Here is a 26,742-nt window from a genome sequence, read left to right as displayed (position 1 = left end):
AAGTCGGCTGAGGCCCATAAAAGTCAACCGTCTAACCAAATATCCATATACCATCCTTGTCCATATCACTAACCCATATCCGCATTTTAAAACCAAATGTCCATAAACCAGATATCCATTCAAATCCAATTCCTAATATCCATTTGATCCATTATTTTCAATAACCCATTTGCATATCCATAACCTTTTTTTTTTTTTCCATTTTTCACAATAAAAATCCACTAGTAATCCAAATCCTCTTTCCAAATCAATATTTCATTTTTACTAATTCCTAATTTCTAAAACAATCCATGTGACCATTTAATTCTTTTTCCAAACCATTTTAATCCATTTTCGTAATCCATTTAGTCTAATTCAATAACTAAATCCATTCAACCAAGATATTAATTTCCGTTCCTAAAACATGTGAACCAACTGATACATTCATCTTCATTTAAAATTCCAATCCAACACAATTCCAATTTTATTCTATATCATGTGATCACAACCATACATTTACAACCATAAAACATTTCAGTGGCAAAATTTAATTGCAGAAGCATCCAGGCAAGGCTTTATTGGTCAGGAAGAGCTGCAATGGAATTCCTATGAAACGTTGGATGGTCAGCTTCAGCGGGACTGGTTCCAGACTCTTGAACAGCGGAAACTAATGGCAAGGGCACCATCCAGCAACAGAGCACCCAAATCCCCTGAACAGAAAAAGAAAATTGCACAAGCCATTGCTGCAGACTGGGCCGATCCCGATTACCGTGAAAGAGTTGTCTTTGCATTGGCCAAGTATCATCTTTCTGCTGAAAAGAAACCTAGAGCCATGGCCGATTTCACGGAGTTCATTCACATGCCTATAGGAAGTATAACCTGCACATGAAATCGAAAAATCCAATCAAAACCCAATATCCAATAAACTTCTCTTCTCAATACAAAACCTCTAAATTCACTTCTTTTGAACCAATGGGTTCCTAGCCAATTCCATCTAACTACTAAATAAACTTGCCTTTTTTTAGTGACCTTAAATAACAGAAGCAGCCACCAGCGGAGAAGCAACAATGGTTCTCTAGACTGAACTCTGCCGATTCAGTGGTGCAAAGATCTACCCAGGAAGAGGCATCAGATTTATTCGCAGTGATTCTCAGAAAGCAACACAAGAAGGACATTGCTCAAGAAGCTGTAAAGAAGAGACGTCGTGCTACCAAGAAGCCATACTCTAGGTCAATTGTTGGTGCTATTCTGGAAGTCATTCAGAAGAAAAGAGCCGAGAAGCCTGAAGTTCGAGATGCAGCTAGGGAAGCTGCTCTGCGTGAAATCAAAGAGAGGATTAAGAAAACAAAAGATGAGAAGAAAGCCAAGAAAACAGAAATGCCAAATAGACATAACATCCAGCTTACACCTCTAACAGGAATTCCATCCAAGCCATATTCAATAGAAACAAACTGACAGTTGTGCGTCCATTTCTCTAAAACTGTCATAACCATATAACAAACTTCCAACTCATTCATAACACCCTTCATAACTTCCAACTATCAACAACCTTCTAACAAAACCTGCATAAAAGAAAGCAGTACATAACAGAATCAGGAAAAAAATTGCAAACTAACTTTATAACAGAAATCTAACTGTCATAACAAACTCTAAACCACCCTAACTGATTTTTTTTCTAACCAATTCCTAACCAATTTTCAGAACAGAAAAGAATGGGAAAAATATAAATCAATACCTGGATGATTTGGTTAAGTTTTTTTTCTGGTTTTTCGGTGGCAACCTTGAACCTCTCTCACTTTCCTCCCCATTCTTCTCCATCTCCACTCTCAATCACAATCCAGCTTCTTCTCCAACCTTCATCAATCCTCCACCACACGGTTCAATCCTTTAACCTGCTACCTTCTTCCACCTCAATTCTTCAACCAAAACTGCAACCGTAATCGTAATCCTCACCTTCCACCTAATCCGGATCCTCTATCCACCTTCAACCTCCATTGAACCACTGCACCGAACCGCCACTTCAACATCCATTCACAAAACCTTCACCGCACCAACCTTCAACCGCTTCAATCTTCCTTCAAAAAAAAAGGAATCCACTTCCAGCTTCTTCATCAATCATCCACCACACTCCTTAATCCTTCAACCTGTAACAAACCTTCTCCATCTTCAACGCTTCAATTCCACTCCTTCATCTCCATCATCATCCTCCAAAACCCCTAACCACCAAAATCCCGTCTTCAAACCACCCTTCAACGACCCTGGCTCACCCTCAACCAACCTTTCGACAACCCAATAATCAAAACAGAAAACTGAATCAAAAAGAAGAAGGAGGCACAATCAATTAAGAGAGAAGATAGAGTCGAGGGGTTCATACCTGTACCATTTTTGTCTTCGTCCTCAGATTGCAGCTAATACCGGATTTCATCATCTTTCATCCTCAACCTTACAACGCACCGTAAAAGGAAAATCGGGAAAGGGAATTAGAAGCAGAAAGATCGAAGAGGAATGAGGCACGTTCTCACCTATTCACATTTTACCAGAGGGAGTGATTTCGTCATCATCTTCATCGTTCTCCTTCAACTCGCAACGAGCTGAAGAAAACCGCCGTCACCAACACAAAGCTTTCCATCGCCGAATCAGCCGTTTGCACCTCGCTACGTTCCGCATCCCAATCGACCATAATCAGAGAAACATTTTGAATACTGAGGTGAGTTCTTGATGAGTCGTGAACGCCATCGGTCGAGTCTTCCTCCGGCGCCGTAATTTATGATCGCACCGGAGCTCCGATCCAGCGAGGGACACAAGATCGAGATTTGAGGCGTCTCTTCTCATGCGATGTTGGAGGAATCGGCGCCGTCGCAATTTTGAATTGGTTTGTGAGTGAAGTGATGAAATGGGATTTAGGTTTGCAGATGTGAGAGAGGCTCACGGCTGCGTCTCAATGGTGTGATGGGCCCGTGGCCACAACCCAAACTTCTTTCGCTCAATACACCCTCCGTTTCGTTGCACCCCCCGTCGCCACCTAGCAGGCCTTGTCATTGAAGCTTCTGGTGGGCCAACGACCTTGGGCCCAACCTCTGGAGTCTATATTCCAGGTTCTGCATTTTAGATTTGTGCATAATCTTAATTAATTTGTATGTTTAGTTTCAATTAGAAATATTAGAATATAATTAGAGATAAATTAGGATTAGAATATCTTTAGAGATACTGTTAGAATTAGAAATAAATTTTAGAATTGATTTTAGAAATACTAGAATTCAAATGACTTTAGGATTGGAGATTAATTGTGGAAGTATTAAAATTTGATTTCAGAATTAGTTAATTAGGATATTAGCTTAGTAGAAACAATTAATTTTATTATTAGAAATAGTTTAGAAATATTAAATTTAGTTTAGTTCCAATTGACTTTAAATAGAACTTACCTAGAATAGAAATTTAATTCAATATTACTCCCTAACTGTGAAGTGACTATTCTACCCCTAGGCTTAGAAATAATTCAATCTTGCATGCTCCCTTAATTTTTGGACATGTTATCACTTGAGTAAATGAATTTCATGTGGAGTATCAGCTTCTGTTCTAGATTTTTCCCTCTTTTGACCCTAGGCTTTGACCTAGTGGTTTGGACTCACTGTTTGGATTATGGATTTCAGGTTCAAAGGCGCATTGCCATGATTGGAGTGCCTCATTCATTTAAGCCTGATTATTGGTTGATGTTGGCTAACATTGTGTTGTTTTGTAGGCTTTGAGAACAAATTCACTTGTGCTTGTGCCTAGCTCATTGTCTGATGACGCTTTGTCTGTCTGTTTAATATTGACTGTTGGTTGTTTGTCTATACAGTTTAACTGATTGTTTTAGATTTTTTCACAGGTACCTAAGTGGCTTTGAGTTCATTTTGAACTTTGCTTTGCTAGCTTGTGGTTGCTTACCACTGAGGTATAATCTTCTGACTTCATGTAGTCTGGAAGACCTGGCCTGTTACTTGGCCAGGCAACTGTCTGAAGTCCTCCTTAAGAGGCAATGATTGTGGTTGTTTATTTTTCGTGCCAAGCAGGTGAAAGTCCTTTAAATAAGGCAATTGGTGGAAGGTAGGGATAAGCAATCTATCCCCCACTATTCTGTGAGTCTTCTCCTTGCTCCCATTACATGGTTGTAGCATTGAGATCCAAACCCAAGATCTATCGAGTCTAATTGGGGAAAGAGTTCCATCTTTCTGAACTCCCCCACATTCTTATATTTACATGCTCTCTCGGACCTGAGATAGAAGCAATGAGGCACACCCCTCATCACCTTTCATCAGCTTCACCTTAGCCCCTCAATGGCAAGGTTAAGAGCTAACCAGACCCCGATATAGAGGCTTGTTTGTTGAGGTTGATATGACCCCTCGACTAAAGCCTAGCCCTGATGTTTGAGCCCCTTGTTGGTGTGTTTATTTCATGCTGTATATGTTTGTGTGGTGTGATTGTATCCCCTAGGTTTGCTAGACTCCGCGTAGTCTCGTTTGCATGTCAATTAAGGTAGCACGGTTCCTTCGTATAGGACTTCCTTTCTTGCTTGAGCTTTCCTAAAACACAAACAAACATTATCCCCTCTTAAGGACACGTTAACTCCTTCTACTACAGGTGAGTAAGTCTCCAAAGGTCGAGCATCCGGTAGATTGCGTAGTGGCGTTGTCCACTTAAAAAACACAAACCAACAGGAATAGTTTAGCCGAACTACGGCAACTCTGATTCTCATGTTCAGGTGAGATACGTAGGCACGAGATGCGATGTCTTGTCGAGTTTGACTAACAACTAACACTAATTCTTTTCTCTCGCCCTCGTTGCGATTGAGATCTTCCCTTTCTCTTGCCCTAGTTGCAATCGAGACCCTTCTTCTGCCTGTGTCTTTGTTTTGTGTTGTTGTGTGCTTGGAAGCTGATGTAAGTCCATCGAGTGGCATTCGGGTTCCAGTGTTGGTGTGTGTTTTGGTTTGGATGCTGATGTAAGCCCAGTGATTGGCATTCAGGCTCCACGTTTGCCTCCTTGTTTGTGTTTTGGTTCGGATGCTGATGTAAGCCCAGTGATTGGCATTCAGGCTCCACGTTTGCCTTTGCCTGTGTTTGTTTGTGTGCATGTTAGCCGAGCTACGGATGCTCTGATTCTCCTTCGTCCAGAGGAGATACGTATGCATAGGATGCGATATCCTAGCGAGCATGTGTCGTTTCCCTAGTCTGAACTACTTTGACTCTGATGTCTATGCTTGACAGACTAAGTAGGCCCAGGATGCGATATCCTGCCGAGTCAGTCTTGTCTGTTTTCTTGTGTCTCTTTCCAGCCTGTGTAGATGATTGTTTGAGCAGTGTTTTAGCAACCACTTTCCCTTCCTATTGTGCGTGGATCCCGTCGAGTACGACGGACGTGAGGGGTGCTAATACCTTCCCCTTGCGTAACCGACTCCCGATCCCATTCTCTTTGGTCGCGAGACCATTTCCTTTCCCGGTTTTTCTGAGCGTTTCCTTTCCCTATTTTGGGATAAATAACGCGCAGTGGCGGCTCTGTTGTTTCTTTCTTTCCCGCCGGTTTTTCGCGTAATGCGACAGCTGGCGACTCTGCTGGGGAAATATCTAGAGAAGTTGACCTGTGCTGGTCCTTCTTCCCTAAGCGAGTCTCTCCTAGCGCTCTCTAGGATTAGGATGTTGGTTGCTATATGCTGCTGTTATTTATTGCATTCATTATTCATTGTTTGCATTCAATGTGTGCATTAATGTTTGCATTCATTCATTTCATCTGCTGTGCTGGCTGTGTTTTCTCTGATTGGGGGTGGGAGTTACTCGAGGTAAAAGGCCCAATACCCAGGCTATGAGTGCAATCTAGGAAACCTAGGAATAGAGTGAGTCATGGGAAGCGGGTGGTATGCGCCACTTAGCGGAACATGGATGTCACGAGCAGTTCAGACCCTGGTGGGGTATCATCGTTGCATACTTTAGGTGTGTATATGATGGTATTCTGCGAAAGGTTATTTATGCTGCGTTTCTCTCGACCTTACCCTGGCCTAGATGACACCCGTGAGTGGGGAGGGATGATGATTATTACAGGTACTGTTGCTGACTTGTTGGTGACTTGTTGGTGATTCTGGTACTGATGGTGACTGTGAATCATGGACATTTATTTCTGGGACGCCGGAGTTCTGTCTGTGGTTTATCAGCGGGTTCCGTTTATTTCGGATCCCCGGGTTGAATTTGAGAGTACTCGTTCAGAGGATCTGATTATCGTCCGTTCAGTGGATGTTCCTGTGATGATAGTGATGTAATCTCCGGTTCCGTTTATTTCGGAACTCCCCAAGTTGGATTTATGGTGACTCAGTTGACTGGGACTGGTTCAGAGAATGGGTCTTCAGATGACTTGGTGGCGCAGTGACCTGCATTCATGCATTTGCATCGGTCTCATTTCACATTCATCTGCATTCAACTCATGTCTGTCCGTACTCAGGGTCCATTATTTTTAATTGAAACTCAGGTTGAGAGACATCCAGATGTCATTGTTGATAAAATTTTATCTGTCTCTGTGAAACCAAAATCTAAGGACAGATATTCCTAGTACGGACAGACATTGCATGTGTGAGTCATACTAACCCATTTGCTGTTTTGTAGGTGTCAACCGGTGCGCATAGCTTGTTTGCTCAGATATCTTGCTAGAGGCAACAAATCCAAGCTGATGGATCCTCCCAACGCCGACATCCTCGAACTGAAAGAGATGGTGAGAGATTTATTCAGTGTTGTGCAAGGGCTTGCCTTGGGGCAGGAAGCCATGTCTGAGAGATTGGAAAAGATTGAGAAGTGGCTGATAGAGGAGAAAGTTCAGGGAAAAGCTCCATCATCCGAAGTGACAAATCCCTTTGACTCTGTAGCAAAGAAACTCTCTGGTAGTGATCCGCTCGAGAAAGAGGTTGACTCAAGTGGTGTGCCAGCAAAGAAAGAACGCAGTAAGGATCGTTATCATCCTTATGTTGCTGCTGTAACCGCTCCTGTTGGTAATTCACCTGTACCACAGCAACAACCACCACCTCAACAGAAGGCACCGAGAGCTAGGAGCCAGGTGAAGAAGAAAAAGGAGGAGCGTCAGTTCGAGGAACCACCTGTGACTTACACCCTTCTGTTCAGGAGATTGAGGGATTTGGGGTTAGTCCGGCCAAGGATTTTGATTCCCATAGCACAACAGAAGAGGCCCGCACACTATGATGAGAATGCCAGTTGCGAGTTCCATTCTGAGGCACCCGGGCACAATGTTGAGGGTTGTAGGGCTTTCAAGCATGTTGTCCAGGATATGGTGGACTCCAAGATCATCAGCTTGGCACAGATCATGGATGGGGATGTCAACCCTGTACCCAGGAAGGGTCCTGTAAGGATGAAGATGGTGAAAAAGGTCAAGAGAGGAATGGGGGTGACTGAGGAAGATCAGTTAAAGGGTCCGATGCCTACGGCCCCAAAACCTCTGGTGCAGGATGGAGTTTTCCCTGTTGTTGATATTTGTTGTGCGGCTGCCACCACAGAGGGATTGATGAGGGACACGACCCAGAAGATGGTGGAAATGGACAGTGAAAAATTTGAAACACCCAGTCAAGCAATTGAAACCATCAAGGTAGAGAATGCTGTTGTTATTGGGAAGGAGAAGAAGTTGTCCATTTCTTCTTATAAGCAAGCCTTAGAAGTGGTGAAGAACAAAGAGGCTCGAGGCTGGGGAAGGATCATTGACATAGTGGTAAAGGCAGACATGTTCGGGATTGGTTATCCAGATCAAGAGTCGTCTAGACCAAACAGAGGACGTCGTCCACCGTACATCTTCGTTAGTGCAGGAATGCTGAATTCTGATCATGCTTGTTCAGTGAGTGAAGAGATCGACCGCGACCGCGAGCTAGAGCTGTGGATAAAGTCGTGCGTACCAGGCAACTGGAAGGCCTCCAAAAGCATCACTGTCGCTCATCCGGAAGAGTAGTTTTTCTGTGTTTTAATTTTGTTTGCATGAAAGCCATATGTTTTGCCCGAAACGTACTGGTCCATTGTAAGGGCCACCTCATGTGTTTCATTTTGCAACATTTTGCATCAGTAATAAATGGATGTTTTTGTGATCAAAAGCGGTGTTCCCTGTTTTTCATTTTTTGCAGTTTTAAAAAAATAAAAAACGGCAATGTTTTTCGTTTTTCTTTTGAACTTGTCTTGTTCCAACCTCAAAAGTGATTACCATCCTGATCTCATTGATAACAATTCGGTCACACCTCTGTATGACTTCGACAATCCGCTCTATCATGCCGAAGAAAAAGGCAAAGAAGATTGTGATCTGTTGGAAGATTAGCCAGGTTGTTAAAACAAGAGGAGAGGGTGATTCAACCGCACGAGGAGCGATTCAAGATTGATACTCCAGACACCGCCGAGGTCAGAAAGTGAAAATTGAGGCCGCTTTAGAGGCGAGTTGAGGGCAGAATGGTAGGAGCATGTGGACACCTTCGCCTGGTCGTATCAGGATATGCCAGGGTTGGGTACCAATGTCGTTATACGCTACAATGGAGAGAAGACTGTCCTCTAGAGGAGCAGGACGCCAGTGCCACGTATCAGAGTGACTTGGTTTCATGGTATGATTCATCGTAGAATCGAATGCTATGTTGATGACATGATAGCAAAGTCCTAAGCCGAAGAGGGGCATCCGGTGGATCTGGGGCAAATTGTTTGACCAGATCGAAACAACTCAGACTGAGGTCGAGTCCGAATCAGTGCACTTGTGGAGTGTTGTCCGGTAAGTTGCCGAGACTTATTGTGAACGAAAGAGGAGTCGAGGTCGATCCTGCTAAAAAAAAAGAGAAGAGAAAAAGAAAAACAATAATCGAAACGCCTGAACCGAAAAAAGAAGAAGATAAGAAAGAGATCAAACGGTCAGGTGGAATGATGATTGCCAAGGGGCATTTGATAAAAGAATGAGTAGCAGGAACCTCCGATTCCGATACCTTCCGGGGATGAACAATTGTTAATCTGGTACTTGACAGCCCTCAAGGGGTCTATGAGGTGTATTGTGTCAGCATGACGAGTCTTGTCGAAAAGAGCATGCAATTTACCTAAGCAAAAAGTTTATCGACTGTGAAACAATACACTCACTGCTCGAGAAAACTTGATGTACTTTGGCATAGGCTGCTCGCCGACTGAGACAGTATGCTGGTTCATACCACTTTATGGATGTCCAAGATGGATCTGATCAAGTATGTGCTTGAAAAAGCTAGCATTGACCGGACGGGTTGCAAGATGGAAAAGTAATTCTGAATAATTCATGGTATACAGTGACCCATTGATGATTCTCAACCAAGGAAGTTTGAGGTCCCTGATGAGGACATCTCGAGGTACTCAAATCGGAAGATTGAGAGTGACCGATCCCGGAGGAGGGGCCTGACCCTGAATCCGAACGGATTCTGATGTCTGATGGGGAGAGTTTAAAGTGAATGAGCTAGTGCTTCCCCGATAACAGTTGGACGCACCAACGATGGTGGCTGAGTACGAAGTTGGTATCCTGAGTGTCGTACTTCGATACATGCATCTACTGGGGCAACACCTTCCTCATTCAGTATGGAATGGAAGTGATATTGCCTGCTGGAGGATAGATCTCATTGTGGAGAGTCCAGGTGGACATAGAATTGAAAAAGAGCGAGTGGATGAGGACTCGGTATGACGCGTTGAGCCTGACTGAGGAAGAGGGTTGACAGTTGCTTGTCATGGGGCAGATGTACCCAGTAAATGAAGCGTGTTGTTAACCGAGAAATGAGACCTCGTGGGTATCATGAGAGATATGGTGTTGAAAAGGATCCTTCCTCCTCAAGACGATCGTGGGGCAAATGGATAAACAGTTATGAATGTCCATTCGGGGTCGAAAAGGTCTCCTCCGACAGAGCCTTGTGATTGTTGACCACGAATGATGAAGATTTTCCATTCCCTGTGAATGCGGACGCAGTTAGAAGATACTTCGTGAAAAAATTGACCCGCTGGACAAAAAGAAAAGTCCAGGCAAAAAAGGGCATCCCGGCGAACCAAGAAAAAAAAAAAGGGAGAAAGGTTCGGGCAAAAGTTAGGGATAATAAAAAACTGTACACCCGGCAAGTCGAAAACCCCACAAGGGCGACTTGGGCAAAAAAGGGTATCCCGGTGGACTGAAACCCGAAAGGGCGGTCCAGGCAAAAGAGGGATTGAAACGAACAACTGCGTCCAGCATGATCGTTTGTGCTTGAGATATGGCGTGGATAGTCTCCGACAGAGATCGATTGGAAGCGTCTTATTCAGAAGACAGAAAGGGCGGGAAGTCTTGAGGACATATGGGGTGTAACCGAGTTGGAACCCGATGAGATCACGGTTCCGCATTGCCAATAGGATAGATTTTTTCCTTTGTGCGCAATCACCTCTTTCCAGGGTTTGCTTCCTGTGTGTTGCTCAGTTATGAGCCACCTTTTTTGTGTCAGTCAACAAAATACGTGTTCAGTCAAATAATTTTGTTTTTGTTTTCATTACCGCTTTGATTACGAAAACATCCGTTCGTTTTGATAAGAATATTTGCATTTTGAAACATAGAGGTCCCTTCCGATGCATGCTTATAAGATTGAAATCTGGAAATCTTATTCGGAAGTTTGAGTGACCTAGATGTTGAAGTGTTGGCACGCCTGGGGCACGCTTTTATCTAATAATCTCTTGTGCAGGTGCTGTTAGATATCTTCATTCGCTGACAGGTGGTGATATGAAGCCTTTTGAAAAGAAATCCCCACAGAGTCCAACCAGGGGCAAGGGATAGACGAACAATGAAAGGACGGTGAAGGATTACGACGACGATCCTGGAGGGTTAATCAAGAAGACTCTTCAAAGTCTAAGAACTGGAAAGTTTGTATGAATCCCAGGAATTCGATCTTCGTGGGATGAATCAGAAGAGTTCAGATGAGTCCGAGAGTTCTCAAAAGTGGGAAGTCAACACTGTGGTAGGATGGTGAACACCGCTGTTCGACGACTCGACAGGTGTTCCGTGTCCGATAGGCCGTATTTCTCCAATGGGTTTGAGAGTGTCATCTCCCTAGCAGATTCGAGATCGGTGCCTCCTCAGCAAGCCTGAAGGTTACCGTATCCCCAGCGGAGTTGTGATTGTTTTCCAAGTCTGAAGCTGTCTTCCCAGCAGAAGTTGTGTTGCCGGTTTTCCCTCAGAGAGGTCCTCAAGCGGATCGAGTCCGGGGGATCATCCCCAGTAGAGACAAGCATGGGTTGCCTCCTCTAGCAGGGTAATCGCCAAGCCGTTCGGGTTCGATGGAGGTCATCCCCAGCAAAGGTTGTCCTTCCCCAGCAGGGTAAAAATTGACGTGGTAATGAGATCCTCAGTACAGTTCCTGGAGCTCCCCGGTGTTGTCTCTGGAGGAGACGTGTGTTTATGCATCCATCATTTAGATAAGCATAGCATAGTGCATCATTAGTGCATAGCATTTCCATGATCATGGGGCATTGTGTAAAACAGGAAAAAACTCATGCATCAACATTACAAACATGTCCATTAGCCCTAGGCCGTGGTGACCAGCCGAGATTGGGTTGTTGGAAAGAGTTTAGCATCGCACCATTGGATCGACTTCAGAGTTGGGTTCCTCAGCATGGTTGAGAGGTTGGTGTTTTCCCAACAAGTGACTCCTTAGTTGAGTGGGTATCCCCAGCAATGTTATTCTCCGAAGTTGGCAGCATCTTGCAAGCTTGGGTCAATTCCCTTAGCAGGTGTGGGTGTGTCCGATCTCTCCATGTAGAGTTTACCCCTTAAGCAGAAAGTGTCTACCATTTCCTTCTGCGCTCCCCCACTGAGTTAGATCCTCGTGGATGACGGTTGTTTTCGTTCCCTCCCTCACGGGACGGGTTTCCCTACTGAGTTCTTTCCTCATTGGGATGAGTCTTGTTTCAGTCTGCCTTTTTGGATCGATCCTAAATTGGCTCCCTGTCGGCTGTCTCTTGTACTTCCCTGGGGCATAAATGAATAGCTGCTCACTAACCGGCACTCATTCATCTTATCCTCAGTGGAATTGCGGGCCTCTACCTACAAACTGGTAGCTGTAAGTCCTATCTTTGTGGTTTTCTACCTACAAGCTGGTAGTTGTAAAATCCCACTTTCATCCCCTAGCAGAGGTAACCTTTGTGGTTCATTCTGTTTGTTGGCCTCTACCTGCAAACCGGTAGTTGTAAGTCCTATCTTTGTGGTTTTCTACCTATAAGCTGGTAGTTGTAAAATCCCACGTTCTCCCCTTGGTGGAGTTAACCCTCTGTGCTCATCCTAGTTGATGACGGTTACTTTTTCCGTGGTTTTCTGCCTACAAACCGGTAGATGTAATCCCCTCTTTGCAGTTATCAGTACCCAGTTGGCGGTATTGATAGTCTTGTCCCCAGTGGGTCTTCCCTTTCCTTTTGGATATTTGCTTTGAGTAGCAACTGTATCCCCTTTTGACTGGTCATCTTTGCATACCTAGTCCTGGTACCCCGATGCCTTTCTTTTCGGTCGTTTATCCATTTAACAACCTACAACCCGGTTATGGATAATCTTCCGTGCGAGTGTGTTATCTACGTTTTGACGGCTATAGATAGTATGTCTCATGCACTCTCTGGTCAATCTTTTGATTGTTTTCTCCAGCAGAGTAAGATTCGTATTCCTCGTGGAATCGGATGTCCATCCTTTAACAAGTTTGCCTTTGCTTTCTTCAGGATGATGTCGGTCGTTTATCCATTTAACAACCTGCAACCCGGTTATGGATAATCTTCCATGCGAGTCTATTATCTACGTTTTGACGGCTATAGATAATATGTCTCATGCGCTCTTGGGTCGAAGTCGTCCTCCCCAGTCGAGTAAGATTCGTATTCCCTATGGAATCGAATGTCCATCCTCTAACAAGACTGATTTTCTAGCCCTCTTCAGGATGTTGAGTGTTTTGGAACACAAACCAATTCGCGCTTTGGTCGGTCACCCGTTTCATACCTACAACCCGGTATCCTCGGTGTTCCTCCCTGTTTGCTCGCTGTAGTGACTTTGTTCCCTAGTGAGATCCCCTGCAAGTGATCAGCCTTGCCCTGTCATCTTGTAGATGCCAGTATCCTGTCAGCACCCGTGTGTGTTGTTTCTTTGGTGTCGGTAAACACCATCTTTCGGTGTTTTCCCAGTCATCCGTAAGTGTCTGGTTTGCTTTGATGTCGGTAAACATCATCTTTCGATGTTCGTAACGTCGTCCCTTCCCTAGTGAAGTTTACTCCTCTCCGTTGGTGTCGATAAACGTCGAGTTTTTCCTATGCGTCCGTTGGCGTATAGTTGATATCTTTCCCCGCAGGGTCGTCCCCAGTTGATTCCTCCTCTCCGTTGGTGTCGATAAACGTCGAGTTTTTCCCAATTATCCGCTGATAATTTGGTTGTGTTCTCACTCTCCCTAGAAGAGTTTCCTCCTCTCCGTTGGTGTCGATAAACGTCGAGTTTTTCCTAGTCGTCCGATGACGTCTAGTTGCTTATTCCCCGCAGATCATTTGGTAATACCAGATGACTCCCCTCAGAATATTCCTCCTCTCCGTTGGTGTTGATAAACGTCGAGTTTTTCCTATTCGTCCTATGACGTCTAGTTGTACCCTTCCTCGAGTGGACTTACCTCCCCGTTGGTTTCGATAAACGTTGTGTTTTTCTCATTCGTCCGCGAACGTTTGATTGTATATCCTATTCCCAGTCATTCATTAATGTCTGGTTGTTTCCCAGCCAAAATCCCCAGTAGACGTCCTATTCGGTTTCCGGTTGTGGTGCCTTTCCCTCGTGAAGTGGCTTTCTCCTTCTCCGTTGGTGTCGATAAACGTTGAGTCTCCCTTTCGTCCTATGACGTCTGGCTGAGTTTTCTCCTTCTCCGTTGGTGTCGATAAACGTTGAGTCTCCCTTTCGTCCTATGACGTCTGGCTGAGTTTTCTCCTTCTCCGTTGGTGTCGATAAACGTTGAGTCTCCCTTTCGTCCTATGACGTCTGGCTGAGTTTTCTCCTTCTCCGTTGGTGTCGATAAACGTTGAGTCTCCCTTTCGTCCTATGACGTCTGGCTGAGTTTTCTCCTTCTCCGTTGGTGTCGATAAACGTTGAGTCTCCCTTTCGTCCTATGACGTCTGGTCGAGTCTTCCCATTCATCCTATGATGTCTGGTTACCTCTCCGTTGGTCTTGGTAAACGTTGAGTTTTTCCCCATTTACGTCCGCTGACGTATGGTTGTATCTCTCTTTCCATTCATTCATTAATGATTGGTTACCTCTCCGTTGGTTTTGGTAAACGTTGAGTTTTTCCCACTGCGTCCGCTGACGTATGGTTGTATCCTTTCCTGGTTATCCCCAGTAGAGTTGATTTACCTCTCCGTTGGTCTTGGTAAACGTTGAGTTTTTCCTAGTTGTCCGTTGGCATCTAGTTGAGATGATTTCTGATCCCAGTCATCGCGTGTCGATGTCTGGATGTGGTTGTACCCTGAAACAGAAAAAGAAGAAAACAAGAAAAATTCCCAGCAGTGTGCAAATTTCTACGGTTCTTGGTATTCAATCCCTGTTTACCCTGAAATTCTGACAGCCATTGCTCTCATCCATTCGGGTTCCCAGTTGATTGAATAGGGGCAGCTGTAGCACCTCAAATTTGCACCCTACCATTTTGTACATTCATTTCATTTTTTAGGTCATTAACATCACATTAACATTGCCTTAGCATTGCATAGCATATTGCATTTTTATCATGCAAGACTGATCAGAAGAAGTCATCTGTGCAAGAGAGCAAGGGATTTTCATGTTGGAAAAGGTCCTATGGTCGTTCTAGAGAGCTCATGTGAATTAAGGCTCATGTTGTAGCAAGTTGGCCAAAATTGGGGGTTCAGGAGTCCACAGTGCGTAACCAAGTCGGCTGAGGCCCATAAAAGTCAACCGTCTAACCAAATATCCATATACCATCCTTGTCCATATCACTAACCCATATCCGCATTTTAAAACCAAATGTCCATAAACCAGATATCCATTCAAATCCAATTCCTAATATCCATTTGATCCATTATTTTCAATAACCCATTTGCATATCCATAACCTTTTTTTTTTTTTTCCATTTTTCACAATAAAAATCCACTAGTAATCCAAATCCTCTTTCCAAATCAATATTTCATTTTTACTAATTCCTAATTTCTAAAACAATCCATGTGACCATTTAATTCTTTTTCCAAACCATTTTAATCCATTTTCGTAATCCATTTAGTCTAATTCAATAACTAAATCCATTCAACCAAGATATTAATTTCCGTTCCTAAAACATGTGAACCAACTGATACATTCATCTTCATTTAAAATTCCAATCCAACACAATTCCAATTTTATTCTATATCATGTGATCACAACCATACATTTACAACCATAAAACATTTCAGTGGCAAAATTTAATTGCAGAAGCATCCAGGCAAGGCTTTATTGGTCAGGAAGAGCTGCAATGGAATTCCTATGAAACGTTGGATGGTCAGCTTCAGCGGGACTGGTTCCAGACTCTTGAACAGCGGAAACTAATGGCAAGGGCACCATCCAGCAACAGAGCACCCAAATCCCCTGAACAGAAAAAGAAAATTGCACAAGCCATTGCTGCAGACTGGGCCGATCCCGATTACCGTGAAAGAGTTGTCTTTGCATTGGCCAAGTATCATCTTTCTGCTGAAAAGAAACCTAGAGCCATGGCCGATTTCACGGAGTTCATTCACATGCCTATAGGAAGTATAACCTGCACATGAAATCGAAAAATCCAATCAAAACCCAATATCCAATAAACTTCTCTTCTCAATACAAAACCTCTAAATTCACTTCTTTTGAACCAATGGGTTCCTAGCCAATTCCATCTAACTACTAAATAAACTTGCCTTTTTTTAGTGACCTTAAATAACAGAAGCAGCCACCAGCGGAGAAGCAACAATGGTTCTCTAGACTGAACTCTGCCGATTCAGTGGTGCAAAGATCTACCCAGGAAGAGGCATCAGATTTATTCGCAGTGATTCTCAGAAAGCAACACAAGAAGGACATTGCTCAAGAAGCTGTAAAGAAGAGACGTCGTGCTACCAAGAAGCCATACTCTAGGTCAATTGTTGGTGCTATTCTGGAAGTCATTCAGAAGAAAAGAGCCGAGAAGCCTGAAGTTCGAGATGCAGCTAGGGAAGCTGCTCTGCGTGAAATCAAAGAGAGGATTAAGAAAACAAAAGATGAGAAGAAAGCCAAGAAAACAGAAATGCCAAATAGACATAACATCCAGCTTACACCTCTAACAGGAATTCCATCCAAGCCATATTCAATAGAAACAAACTGACAGTTGTGCGTCCATTTCTCTAAAACTGTCATAACCATATAACAAACTTCCAACTCATTCATAACACCCTTCATAACTTCCAACTATCAACAACCTTCTAACAAAACCTGCATAAAAGAAAGCAGTACATAACAGAATCAGGAAAAAAATTGCAAACTAACTTTATAACAGAAATCTAACTGTCATAACAAACTCTAAACCACCCTAACTGATTTTTTTTCTAACCAATTCCTAACCAATTTTCAGAACAGAAAAGAATGGGAAAAATATAAATCAATACCTGGATGATTTGGTTAAGTTTTTTTTTCTGGTTTTTCGGTGGCAACCTTGAACCTCTCTCACTTTCCTCCCCATTCTTCTCCACCTCCACTCTCAATCACAATCCAGCTTCTTCTCCAACCTTCATCAATCCTCCACCACACGGTTCAATCCTTTAACCTGCTACCTTCTTCCACCTCAATTCTTCAACCAAAACTGCAACCGTAATCGTAATCCTCACCTTCCACCTAATCCGGATCCTCTATCCACCTTCAACCTCCATTGAACCACTGCACCGAACCGCCACTTCAACATCCATTCACAAAACCTTCACCGCACCAACCTTCAACCGCTTCAATCTTCCTTCAAAAAAAAAGGAATCCACTTCCAGCTTCTTCATCAATCATCCACCACACTCCTTAATCCTTCAACCTGTAACAAACCTTCTCCATCTTCAACGCTTCAATTCCACTCCTTCATCTCCATCATCATCCTCCAAAACCCCTAACCACCAAAATCCCGTCTTCAAACCACCCTTCAACGACCCTGGCTCACCCTCAACCAACCTTTCGACAACCCAATAATCAAAACAGAAAACTGAATCAAAAAGAAGAAGGAGGCACAATCAATTAAGAGAGAAGATAGAGTCGAGGGGTTCATACCTGTACCATTTTTGTCTTCGTCCTCAGATTGCAGCTAATACCGGATTTCATCATCTTTCATCCTCAACCTTACAACGCACCGTAAAAGGAAAATCAGGAAAGGGAATTAGAAGCAGAAAGATCGAAGAGGAATGAGGCACGTTCTCACCTATTCACATTTTACCAGAGGGAGTGATTTCGTCATCATCTTCATCGTTCTCCTTCAACTCGCAACGAGCTGAAGAAAACCGCCGTCACCAACACAAAGCTTTCCATCGCCGAATCAGCCGTTTGCACCTCGCTACGTTCCGCATCCCAATCGACCATAATCAGAGAAACATTTTGAATACTGAGGTGAGTTCTTGATGAGTCGTGAACGCCATCGGTCGAGTCTTCCTCCGGCGCCGTAATTTATGATCGCACCGGAGCTCCGATCCAGCGAGGGACACAAGATCGAGATTTGAGGCGTCTCTTCTCATGCGATGTTGGAGGAATCGGCGCCGTCGCAATTTTGAATTGGTTTGTGAGTGAAGTGATGAAATGGGATTTAGGTTTGCAGATGTGAGAGAGGCTCACGGCTGCGTCTCAATGGTGTGATGGGCCCGTGGCCACAACCCAAACTTCTTTCGCTCAATACACCCTCCGTTTCGTTGCACCCCCCGTCGCCACCTAGCAGGCCTTGTCATTGAAGCTTCTGGTGGGCCAACGACCTTGGGCCCAACCTCTGGAGTCTATATTCCAGGTTCTGCATTTTAGATTTGTGCATAATCTTAATTAATTTGTATGTTTAGTTTCAATTAGAAATATTAGAATATAATTAGAGATAAATTAGGATTAGAATATCTTTAGAGATACTGTTAGAATTAGAAATAAATTTTAGAATTGATTTTAGAAATACTAGAATTCAAATGACTTTAGGATTGGAGATTAATTGTGGAAGTATTAAAATTTGATTTCAGAATTAGTTAATTAGGATATTAGCTTAGTAGAAACAATTAATTTTATTATTAGAAATAGTTTAGAAATATTAAATTTAGTTTAGTTCCAATTGACTTTAAATAGAACTTACCTAGAATAGAAATTTAATTCAATATTACTCCCTAACTGTGAAGTGACTATTCTACCCCTAGGCTTAGAAATAATTCAATCTTGCATGCTCCCTTAATTTTTGGACATGTTATCACTTGAGTAAATGAATTTCATGTGGAGTATCAGCTTCTGTTCTAGATTTTTCCCTCTTTTGACCCTAGGCTTTGACCTAGTGGTTTGGACTCACTGTTTGGATTATGGATTTCAGGTTTAAAGGCGCATTGCCATGATTGGAGTGCCTCATTCATTTAAGCCTGATTATTGGTTGATGTTGGCTAACATTGTGTTGTTTTGTAGGCTTTGAGAACAAATTCACTTGTGCTTGTGCCTAGCTCATTGTCTGATGACGCTTTGTCTGTCTGTTTAATATTGACTGTTGGTTGTTTGTCTATACAGTTTAACTGATTGTTTTAGATTTTTTCACAGGTACCTAAGTGGCTTTGAGTTCATTTTGAACTTTGCTTTGCTAGCTTGTGGTTGCTTACCACTGAGGTATAATCTTCTGACTTCATGTAGTCTGGAAGACCTGGCCTGTTACTTGGCCAGGCAACTGTCTGAAGTCCTCCTTAAGAGGCAATGATTGTGGTTGTTTATTTTTCGTGCCAAGCAGGTGAAAGTCCTTTAAATAAGGCAATTGGTGGAAGGTAGGGATAAGCAATCTATCCCCCACTATTCTGTGAGTCTTCTCCTTGCTCCCATTACATGGTTGTAGCATTGAGATCCAAACCCAAGATCTATCGAGTCTAATTGGGGAAAGAGTTCCATCTTTCTGAACTCCCCCACATTCTTATATTTACATGCTCTCTCGGACCTGAGATAGAAGCAATGAGGCACACCCCTCATCACCTTTCATCAGCTTCACCTTAGCCCCTCAATGGCAAGGTTAAGAGCTAACCAGACCCCGATATAGAGGCTTGTTTGTTGAGGTTGATATGACCCCTCGACTAAAGCCTAGCCCTGATGTTTGAGCCCCTTGTTGGTGTGTTTATTTCATGCTGTATATGTTTGTGTGGTGTGATTGTATCCCCTAGGTTTGCTAGACTCCGCGTAGTCTCGTTTGCATGTCAATTAAGGTAGCACGGTTCCTTCGTATAGGACTTCCTTTCTTGCTTGAGCTTTCCTAAAACACAAACAAACATTATCCCCTCTTAAGGACACGTTAATTCCTTCTACTACAGGTGAGTAAGTCTCCAAAGGTCGAGCATCCGGTAGATTGCGTAGTGGCGTTGTCCACTTAAAAAACACAAACCAACAGGAATAGTTTAGCCGAACTACGGCAACTCTGATTCTCATGTTCAGGTGAGATACGTAGGCACGAGATGCGATGTCTTGTCGAGTTTGACTAACAACTAACACTAATTCTTTTCTCTCGCCCTCGTTGCGATTGAGATCTTCCCTTTCTCTTGCCCTAGTTGCAATCGAGACCCTTCTTCTGCCTGTGTCTTTGTTTTGTGTTGTTGTGTGCTTGGAAGCTGATGTAAGTCCATCGAGTGGCATTCGGGTTCCAGTGTTGGTGTGTGTTTTGGTTTGGATGCTGATGTAAGCCCAGTGATTGGCATTCAGGCTCCACGTTTGCCTCCTTGTTTGTGTTTTGGTTCGGATGCTGATGTAAGCCCAGTGATTGGCATTCAGGCTCCACGTTTGCCTTTGCCTGTGTTTGTTTGTGTGCATGTTAGCCGAGCTACGGATGCTCTGATTCTCCTTCGTCCAGAGGAGATACGTATGCATAGGATGCGATATCCTAGCGAGCATGTGTCGTTTCCCTAGTCTGAACTACTTTGACTCTGATGTCTATGCTTGACAGACTAAGTAGGCCCAGGATGCGATATCCTGCCGAGTCAGTCTTGTCTGTTTTCTTGTGTCTCTTTCCAGCCTGTGTAGATGATTGTTTGAGCAGTGTTTTAGCAACCACTTTCCCTTCCTATTGTGCGTGGATCCCGTCGAGTACGACGGACGTGAGGGGTGCTAATACCTTCCCCTTGCGTAACCGACTCCCGATCCCATTCTCTTTGGTCGCGAGACCATTTCCTTTCCCGGTTTTTCTGAGCGTTTCCTTTCCCTATTTTGGGATAAATAACGCGCAGTGGCGGCTCTGTTGTTTCTTTCTTTCCCGCCGGTTTTTCACGTAATGCGACATCTAGTTGCTAACATTTGATTGATTTTTCAGGATGAAAAGGTGCAATGTTTATGGAGAATGATCCAAGTCAATTCAATTGATGTTGTTTGATGTTTGTACACTAACACCACTTTGTTTTGTAGGTTGTGAAGTTTGGGGCTTGAACTTTGAGCTTGCCTTTGTTGTGCATTAGTTTGTATAGTCTGACTGATTAATACTTGCTGTTTATTTTGTCTGTCTGAATACTAACTGTGTTTGACTGTTTCCAGGTACTTTTAGTTGCTCAGTTCCTTGTGAACTTTTGCTTTGCTTTGCTTAAGCAACTTGCATTGAGGTATAACTTCCTAACTTCATGTAGTCTGGAAGACCTGGCCTGTTACTTGGCCGGGCAAATGACTGAAGTCCTCCTTAAGAGGCGATGCTTGTGTATGTTTACATTTTGTGCCCAAGCAGGAAAAGTCCTTTAAATAAGGCAATTGGTGGAAGGTAGGGATATGTAATCTATCCCCCACTATTCTGTGAGTCTTCTCCTTGCTCCCATTACATGGTTGTAGCATTGAGATCCAAGCCCAAGATCTTGTGCAGTGCACATTGTGTCAGAGTCTTCGAGTATAGAAGGGTTCCCCCATTCTGGACCCATGCTCATTTGTCAGAAGCTCTCCCTGGTCAGGGATATGAGCTGTGAGGTCTCATCCTCACTTCATCCTTTCATCTGTTTCACCTTAGCCCCTCAATGGCAAGGTTAAGAGCAAAAACAGCCTGTACAGATGACTTGCTGAGGCAGTCAAACCTATTGATTAAGCCCCCTTGTTTGGTTATAGCGTGTGCTCTGTGGATATCTGATTGACATGCTTGTTTGAGATGCTTGTTCTCATTTGATGTATGCTTATACGCTTGTATGTTTGCTTGACTTGCTTCCTGTGTAGGTTAGGTTTAGTTTAGCTTGCTTCCTGTGCAAGTTAGGTTGGGTATGGCTTGCTTCCTGTGCAAGTCATGATTAGGATAGGCTGGCTCCCTGTGCCAGTTAGCTAGGAACCTTAACTTAGGGACGACTTTGCATGACAACATCTAGGCTCGAGTCGTAGTCTCCCTAGTGTTGTGTCTCCCTCTGTTGTCTGGTTAGGCTAGAGTTTCTCCCCTGTTAAGGGGAACTACATCACCCTGATCCTCGTTCCAGACGAGGTATGTAGGCAGGTGGTCGTGCGAGACCACTCCGGGCGCCTTTTTATTTATGTGTGTGTTGTTTGACAAGTGCTAGGCTCGAGTCCCTGACTCCTTAGCCAGTTGTTGTTTGTTTGTTTGTTTGCTATATGCTGTTTGTCTTGTTTTGGGTTCGGATGCCGACGTAAGTCCAGTGATTGGCTGTCGGGCTCCATGATTGCCCTTTTGAGTGCGTTTTTGGGTTCGGATGCTGACGTAATTCCATCAAGTGGTTGTCGGGCTCCATGTTGGCCCTTTTGAGTGTGTTTTGGTTCGGATGCCGACATAATTCCATCAATTGATTGTCGGGCTCCATGTTTGCCCTTTTGAGTGTGTTTTGGTTCGGATGCCGACATAATTCCATCAATTGGTTGTCGGGCTCCATGTTTGCCACCTTTGTTTGTTTGTGTGTCTTGTGTTGTTTGGCGTGTGTAAGCCGAACTACAGCGGCTCTGATTCTTGTTCCAGACAAGATATATAGGCATAAGGTGCGATACCTTATCGAGCTCTTTCCTCTTAACCCCACCTGCGTTCCTCGTGAGTGTTTGAGCAGTGTTTTTAGCAACCATTTTCCTTCCTATTGTGCGTGGATCCCGTCGATTACGACGGACGTGAGGGGTGCTAATACCTTCCCCTTGCGTAACCGACTCCCTTACCCTTTCTCTTTGGTCGCGAGACCATTTCCTTTCCAGGCTTTTCTGAGCGTTTCCTTTCCCTATTTTGGGATAAATAACGCGCAGTGGCGGCTCTGTTTGTCTTGTTTTCCCGCCGGTTTTTCGCGTAATGCGACAGCTGGCGACTCTGCTGGGGGGTCATATGGAAAGTTGACCTGTGCTGGTCCTTCTTCCCTAAGCGAGTCTCTCCTAGCGCTCTCTAGGATTAGGATGTTGGTTGCTATATGCTGCTTTATTTATTACATTCATTTCATTTACTGTTTGCATTCAATGTGTGCATTAATGTTTGCATTCATTCATTTCATCTGCTGTGCTGGTTGTGTGTTCTCTGATTGGGGGTGGGTGACACTTGAGGTAAAAGGCCCAATACCCAGGCTATGAGTGCAATCTAGGAAACCTAGGAATAGAGTGAGTCATGGGAAGCGGGTGGTATGCGCCACTTAGCGGAACATGGACGTCACGAGCAGTTCAGACCCTGGTGGGGTATCATCGTTGCATACTTCAGGTGTGTATATGATGGTATTCTGCGAAAGGTTATTTATGCTGCGTTTCTTTCGACCTTACCCTGGCCTAGAGGACACCCGTGAGTGGGGAGGGAATGATCATTTTAACAGGTACAGATGGTGACTGTTGGTGACCGGTTGGTGACTTGATGGTGACTCAGGGTTCTGTTGGTGACTCAGTATTCTCAGATTGGGTTCAGATGACGGTTGACCAGTTGACTTTGGGTTTCAGATGAATTGTTGTTCAGAGTTAGAGCCGAAGCTTCGATCCTGTGTTCAGAGATGCACAGCTTGCCAGTCGTGTCTGCATCATGTGCATCATAGCATGTTTATTTTTCAAAAGAAATGCAAAAAAAAAAAAAAACTGAAAAAAAAAATGAAAAAAAAAGAAAAAGAAAAAAAAACTAATCCCTGCATGCATATCATTTCTCAGGTACATTCCAGAGCTTGATTCATTGATTGAGATGGCAACAGTTCCCGAGCCGAAGCGGAAGACCTGTTCCTATAGCTTTCACCGTGAGCCTCTGACATCTCTGATTGAGCTGAGTAGTCTTGTGACCAGTGATCGTCTGAGGGGGTTCGTGGATCAGTATGGGGATATTCTGACTCTGTTGAAGATGGTAGTCGACCCAGTGCTGTTGCAGACTCTTCTTCAATTTTACGACCCAGAGCTTCGATGTTTCACTTTCCAGGACTATCAGTTGGCGCCTACTCTTGAGGAGTACTCCATTCTGTTGGGTGTCCCTATTCAGCATCAGGTTCCTTTCCTGGACGTCCCGAAGGAAGTTGATCTCAGAGTTGTTGCTAAGGCTTTGCATCTGAGTATCAAAGAGATCAGTGATAGTTGGAAGATCAGTGGAGACGTTGTGGGCCTACCTTTGAAGTTTCTGTTGAGAGTTGCTAGAGGAGAAGCAGATAAGGGAAATTGGGAAGCTTTTCATGCCCAGCTTGCTATTATGATCTATGGGATCGTCCTGTTTCCGAGCATGCCCAACTTTGTTGACTATGCTGCAGTCTGCATCTTTATTGGAGGGAATCCAGTCCCTACTCTGTTAGCCGACACTTACTATGCTATCCACAGTAGGCATGGTAAGGGTGGTGCTATCAGATGTTGTCTCCCATTGTTGCTCAGATGGTTTATGTCCCTCCTACCAGTCAGTGGGCCGTTTGTTGATGCTCAGAGCACTTATAGGTGGACTCAGAGGGTGATGTCTCTTACGTCATATGACATCAGATGGCATTCTTACCGGATGGATGTGCGAGATGTTATTATGAGTTGTGGAGAATTCCGAAACGTGCCACTTGTGGGGACCAAAGGTTGCATCAATTACAACCCAGTTCTTTCTCTTCGCCAGTTGGGGTTCATTATGAGTAGAAGGCCACTTGAAGCTAAAATAGCTGAGAGTGTGTATTTTGAGAAGCGTACTAACCTTGTTAGATTGGAGCAGATTGGGAGAGCTTGGAAGTCTATTGGTGTCAGAGATGGATCCGTTTTAGGGAAGAAGTTTGCCATTGCTATGCCTGATTACACTGATTGGGTGAAGAAGAGAGTGGAAACTTTGTTGTTGCCCTATGATCGGATGAATCCGTTGCAAGTGCAACCACCCTTGATTCTTGCTGATACTGTGCCAGCTGAGCAGTATAAGCAAGCTCTGATGGAGAATCGCCGCCTGAAAGAGAAAGAGCAAGATGCCCAGATGGAATTGTATCAAGCCAAAGCTGATAGGCTAAGTCTGACTCATCAACTCAGAGATGCCTAGAGTGCAAGTGTTGGTGGGGTGAGAAGCAAAAAGAGATCTTATTCAGAGGTGGAGAATTTGCTAGATGCGGAGCGCAGAGAGTGTTCGAGGTTGCAGAGGTCTGAAGCCAGTTATCTGAAGAAGATCAGAGACTTGGAGAAGCAACTCAGAGACAAAGATATCCAGTTGAAGAAAGAAGTCGACCAGAGACTTGCATCAGAGACCCAGCTTGGGGCAGAGGTTGTCGAGCTTAGAAGACAGTTGAAGGAGAAGATCACTCCCTTGCCAGAATGTTCAGAGTGTGAACTGTTGATAGACCAGTGTCACTACTTGAAGACGCTCATTCCTGGAAGTAACTTGTCTTAGCTTGTATTTCCTGATGTTTATGTTGAGAATCACCCCCAGGCTTGTTGGGCGGGATTCTTTGTTGTACCCTGTTGGATATTTGGATCTTTGTTGTATGATTCAGTTGCTCATTTATAGATGAGATTTTTGGTTTCTCTTTACTCAGTACCCTGTTGTATGATGATGCTGTATCTCCCTGTTGCTTGGTGTTGTTGCAGGTTGTCGTTTCTTGAGATGAATCAGGCTCCTTGAATGCCTGAGAGATGAACATTTCATGTGCATCATATGCATTAGCATCATATTCATAACATTTATATAACAGGTGTTCTTGTGCCGACTTCTCACTCTGGTTCCTGTGTCAGGCAGGATAGCGGATCAGCGACCTCACCGGTATTCTACAAGACTAAATCAGCGAAGAAGTATGGATCAGGTTCAGACTGAACTAGCTGAGATGAGGGCGAACATGGCCCAGTTTTTGACTATGATGCAAGGGGTTGCTCAGGGTCAGGAGGAGCTCCGCGCTTTGGTTCAGAGACAGGACACGGTTATTCAGGCGTCTAACCGTGGTTCACCTATTGCTCCACCTGGTTTCGAAACTGTTAATGTCAACGTTGCTGCTGCTCCTGGTCATGGTTATGCTACGGGAGAAGAACTCCAAGGCATAAGAATTAATGGCCAGCCTCTTGCTGCAGAGGCCAATGCTAGAGCTACCAGGGCTCCGGTGCGTCATCCAGCTCCTCTTGTCGACAGACAAGAAGACATGTTCACGATGATGAGTGAGGACGATGGTGATGTTGCTAGAATGGAAGATAGGGATCGTAAGGTCGATGCCCTGGCTGAGAAAATTAGGGCGATGGAATGCCAGAACTCTCTTGGGTTCGATGTCACGAACATGGGGTTGGTTGAAGGTCTGAGGATTCCCCACAAATTCAAAGCACCCACCTTCGACAAGTACAACGGTACTTCTTGCCCTCGCACTCATGTGCAGGCCTATTATCGGAAGATCTCGGCATATACAGATGACGAGAAGATGTGGATGTACTTCTTTCAAGATAGCCTATCTGGGGCATCTTTGGATTGGTACATGGAACTCAAGCGAGATTCTATCCGATGTTGGAGGGATCTGGGAGAAGCTTTTCTCAGACAATATAAACACAACATGGACATGGCACCGAGCCGGACTCAGCTGCAGAGTCTGTGCCAGAAAAATAATGAAAGCTTCAAGGAATACGCCCAGAGGTGGCGTGAGCTTGCTGCCAGAGTTCAACCCCCTATGCTGGAAAGGGAGTTGACGGATATGTTCATTGGCACACTTCAGGGAGTGTTCATGGACCGAATGGGGAGTTGCCCATTCGGAAGCTTCTCTGATGTTGTGATTTGTGGAGAAAGAACCGAGAGCTTAATCAAGGCTGGAAAGATTAATGATGTGGGTTCCTCTTCGTCAAAGAAACCTTTCTCTGGGGCACCTCGCCGTAGAGAAGGTGAAACTAATGCTGTTCAACACCGCCGAGGACCGAACAGAAATCAGCATCAATACAGGCAGGTTGCTGCAATGACCATCCCTGCACCTCAACAGCGTCAACCGCCGCAACAACTTAGACAACAACAACAACAGCAACAACAACAACGTCCTTATCAGCCGAGGCAGAGGCTGCAACCTGATAGAAGGTTTGACCCGTTGCCCATGTCGTATGCTGAGCTTCTACCTGAGTTGCTCAAGTTGGGCTTCGTAGAATTGAGGACCATGGCTCCGCCAACTGTTCTACCACCTGGGTATGACGCCGATGTCCGGTGCGATTTCCATTCAGGGGCACCAGGGCATAATATAGAGAAGTGTCGGGCTTTCCAGCATAAAGTCCAA

General features: G+C 44.2%; 1 protein-coding gene and 1 long non-coding RNA gene across 9 annotated transcripts; one reads left to right on the top strand and one right to left on the bottom strand.

Annotated features, from left to right (window-relative positions):
- Positions 1-397: 397 nt before the first annotated feature.
- Positions 398-17,873, bottom strand: LOC127081182 (uncharacterized). Of its 6 annotated transcripts, none has more exons than XR_007788074.1 (6): positions 17,385-17,873; positions 17,237-17,304; positions 16,597-17,140; positions 16,270-16,423; positions 15,891-16,175; positions 398-858 (listed from the first exon to the last, which is right to left on the bottom strand). It is a non-coding gene; the product is annotated as an uncharacterized LOC127081182 (long non-coding RNA). The 6 variants fall into 6 exon arrangements; XR_007788073.1 differs by lacking the exon at positions 15,891-16,175 and adding an exon at positions 1,009-1,293; XR_007788075.1 differs by lacking the exon at positions 15,891-16,175 and adding an exon at positions 1,009-1,288.
- Positions 3,338-24,946, top strand: LOC127081164 (uncharacterized). Of its 3 annotated transcripts, none has more exons than XM_051021454.1 (3): positions 3,338-3,913; positions 20,690-20,754; positions 23,231-24,946. In XM_051021454.1, the coding sequence occupies exon 3, from the start codon at positions 23,262-23,264 to the stop codon at positions 24,555-24,557; it is 1,296 nt and encodes a 431-aa protein (XP_050877411.1). In that variant the 5' UTR covers positions 3,338-3,913; positions 20,690-20,754; positions 23,231-23,261; the 3' UTR covers positions 24,558-24,946. The 3 variants fall into 3 exon arrangements, with proteins under 3 accessions (XP_050877411.1, XP_050877405.1, XP_050877416.1); XM_051021448.1 differs by lacking the exon at positions 3,338-3,913 and adding an exon at positions 18,223-18,796; XM_051021459.1 differs by lacking the exon at positions 3,338-3,913 and having other exon boundaries at positions 18,223-20,754.
- Positions 24,947-26,742: the final 1,796 nt, after the last annotated feature.

This window comes from Lathyrus oleraceus, chromosome 1 (assembly GCF_024323335.1).
Source record: "Lathyrus oleraceus cultivar Zhongwan6 chromosome 1, CAAS_Psat_ZW6_1.0, whole genome shotgun sequence".
Lineage (NCBI taxonomy): Eukaryota > Viridiplantae > Streptophyta > Magnoliopsida > Fabales > Fabaceae > Lathyrus > Lathyrus oleraceus.
Note: the sequence above shows the minus strand (reverse complement) of the source record. Positions and strands in the feature narration are given on the sequence as shown.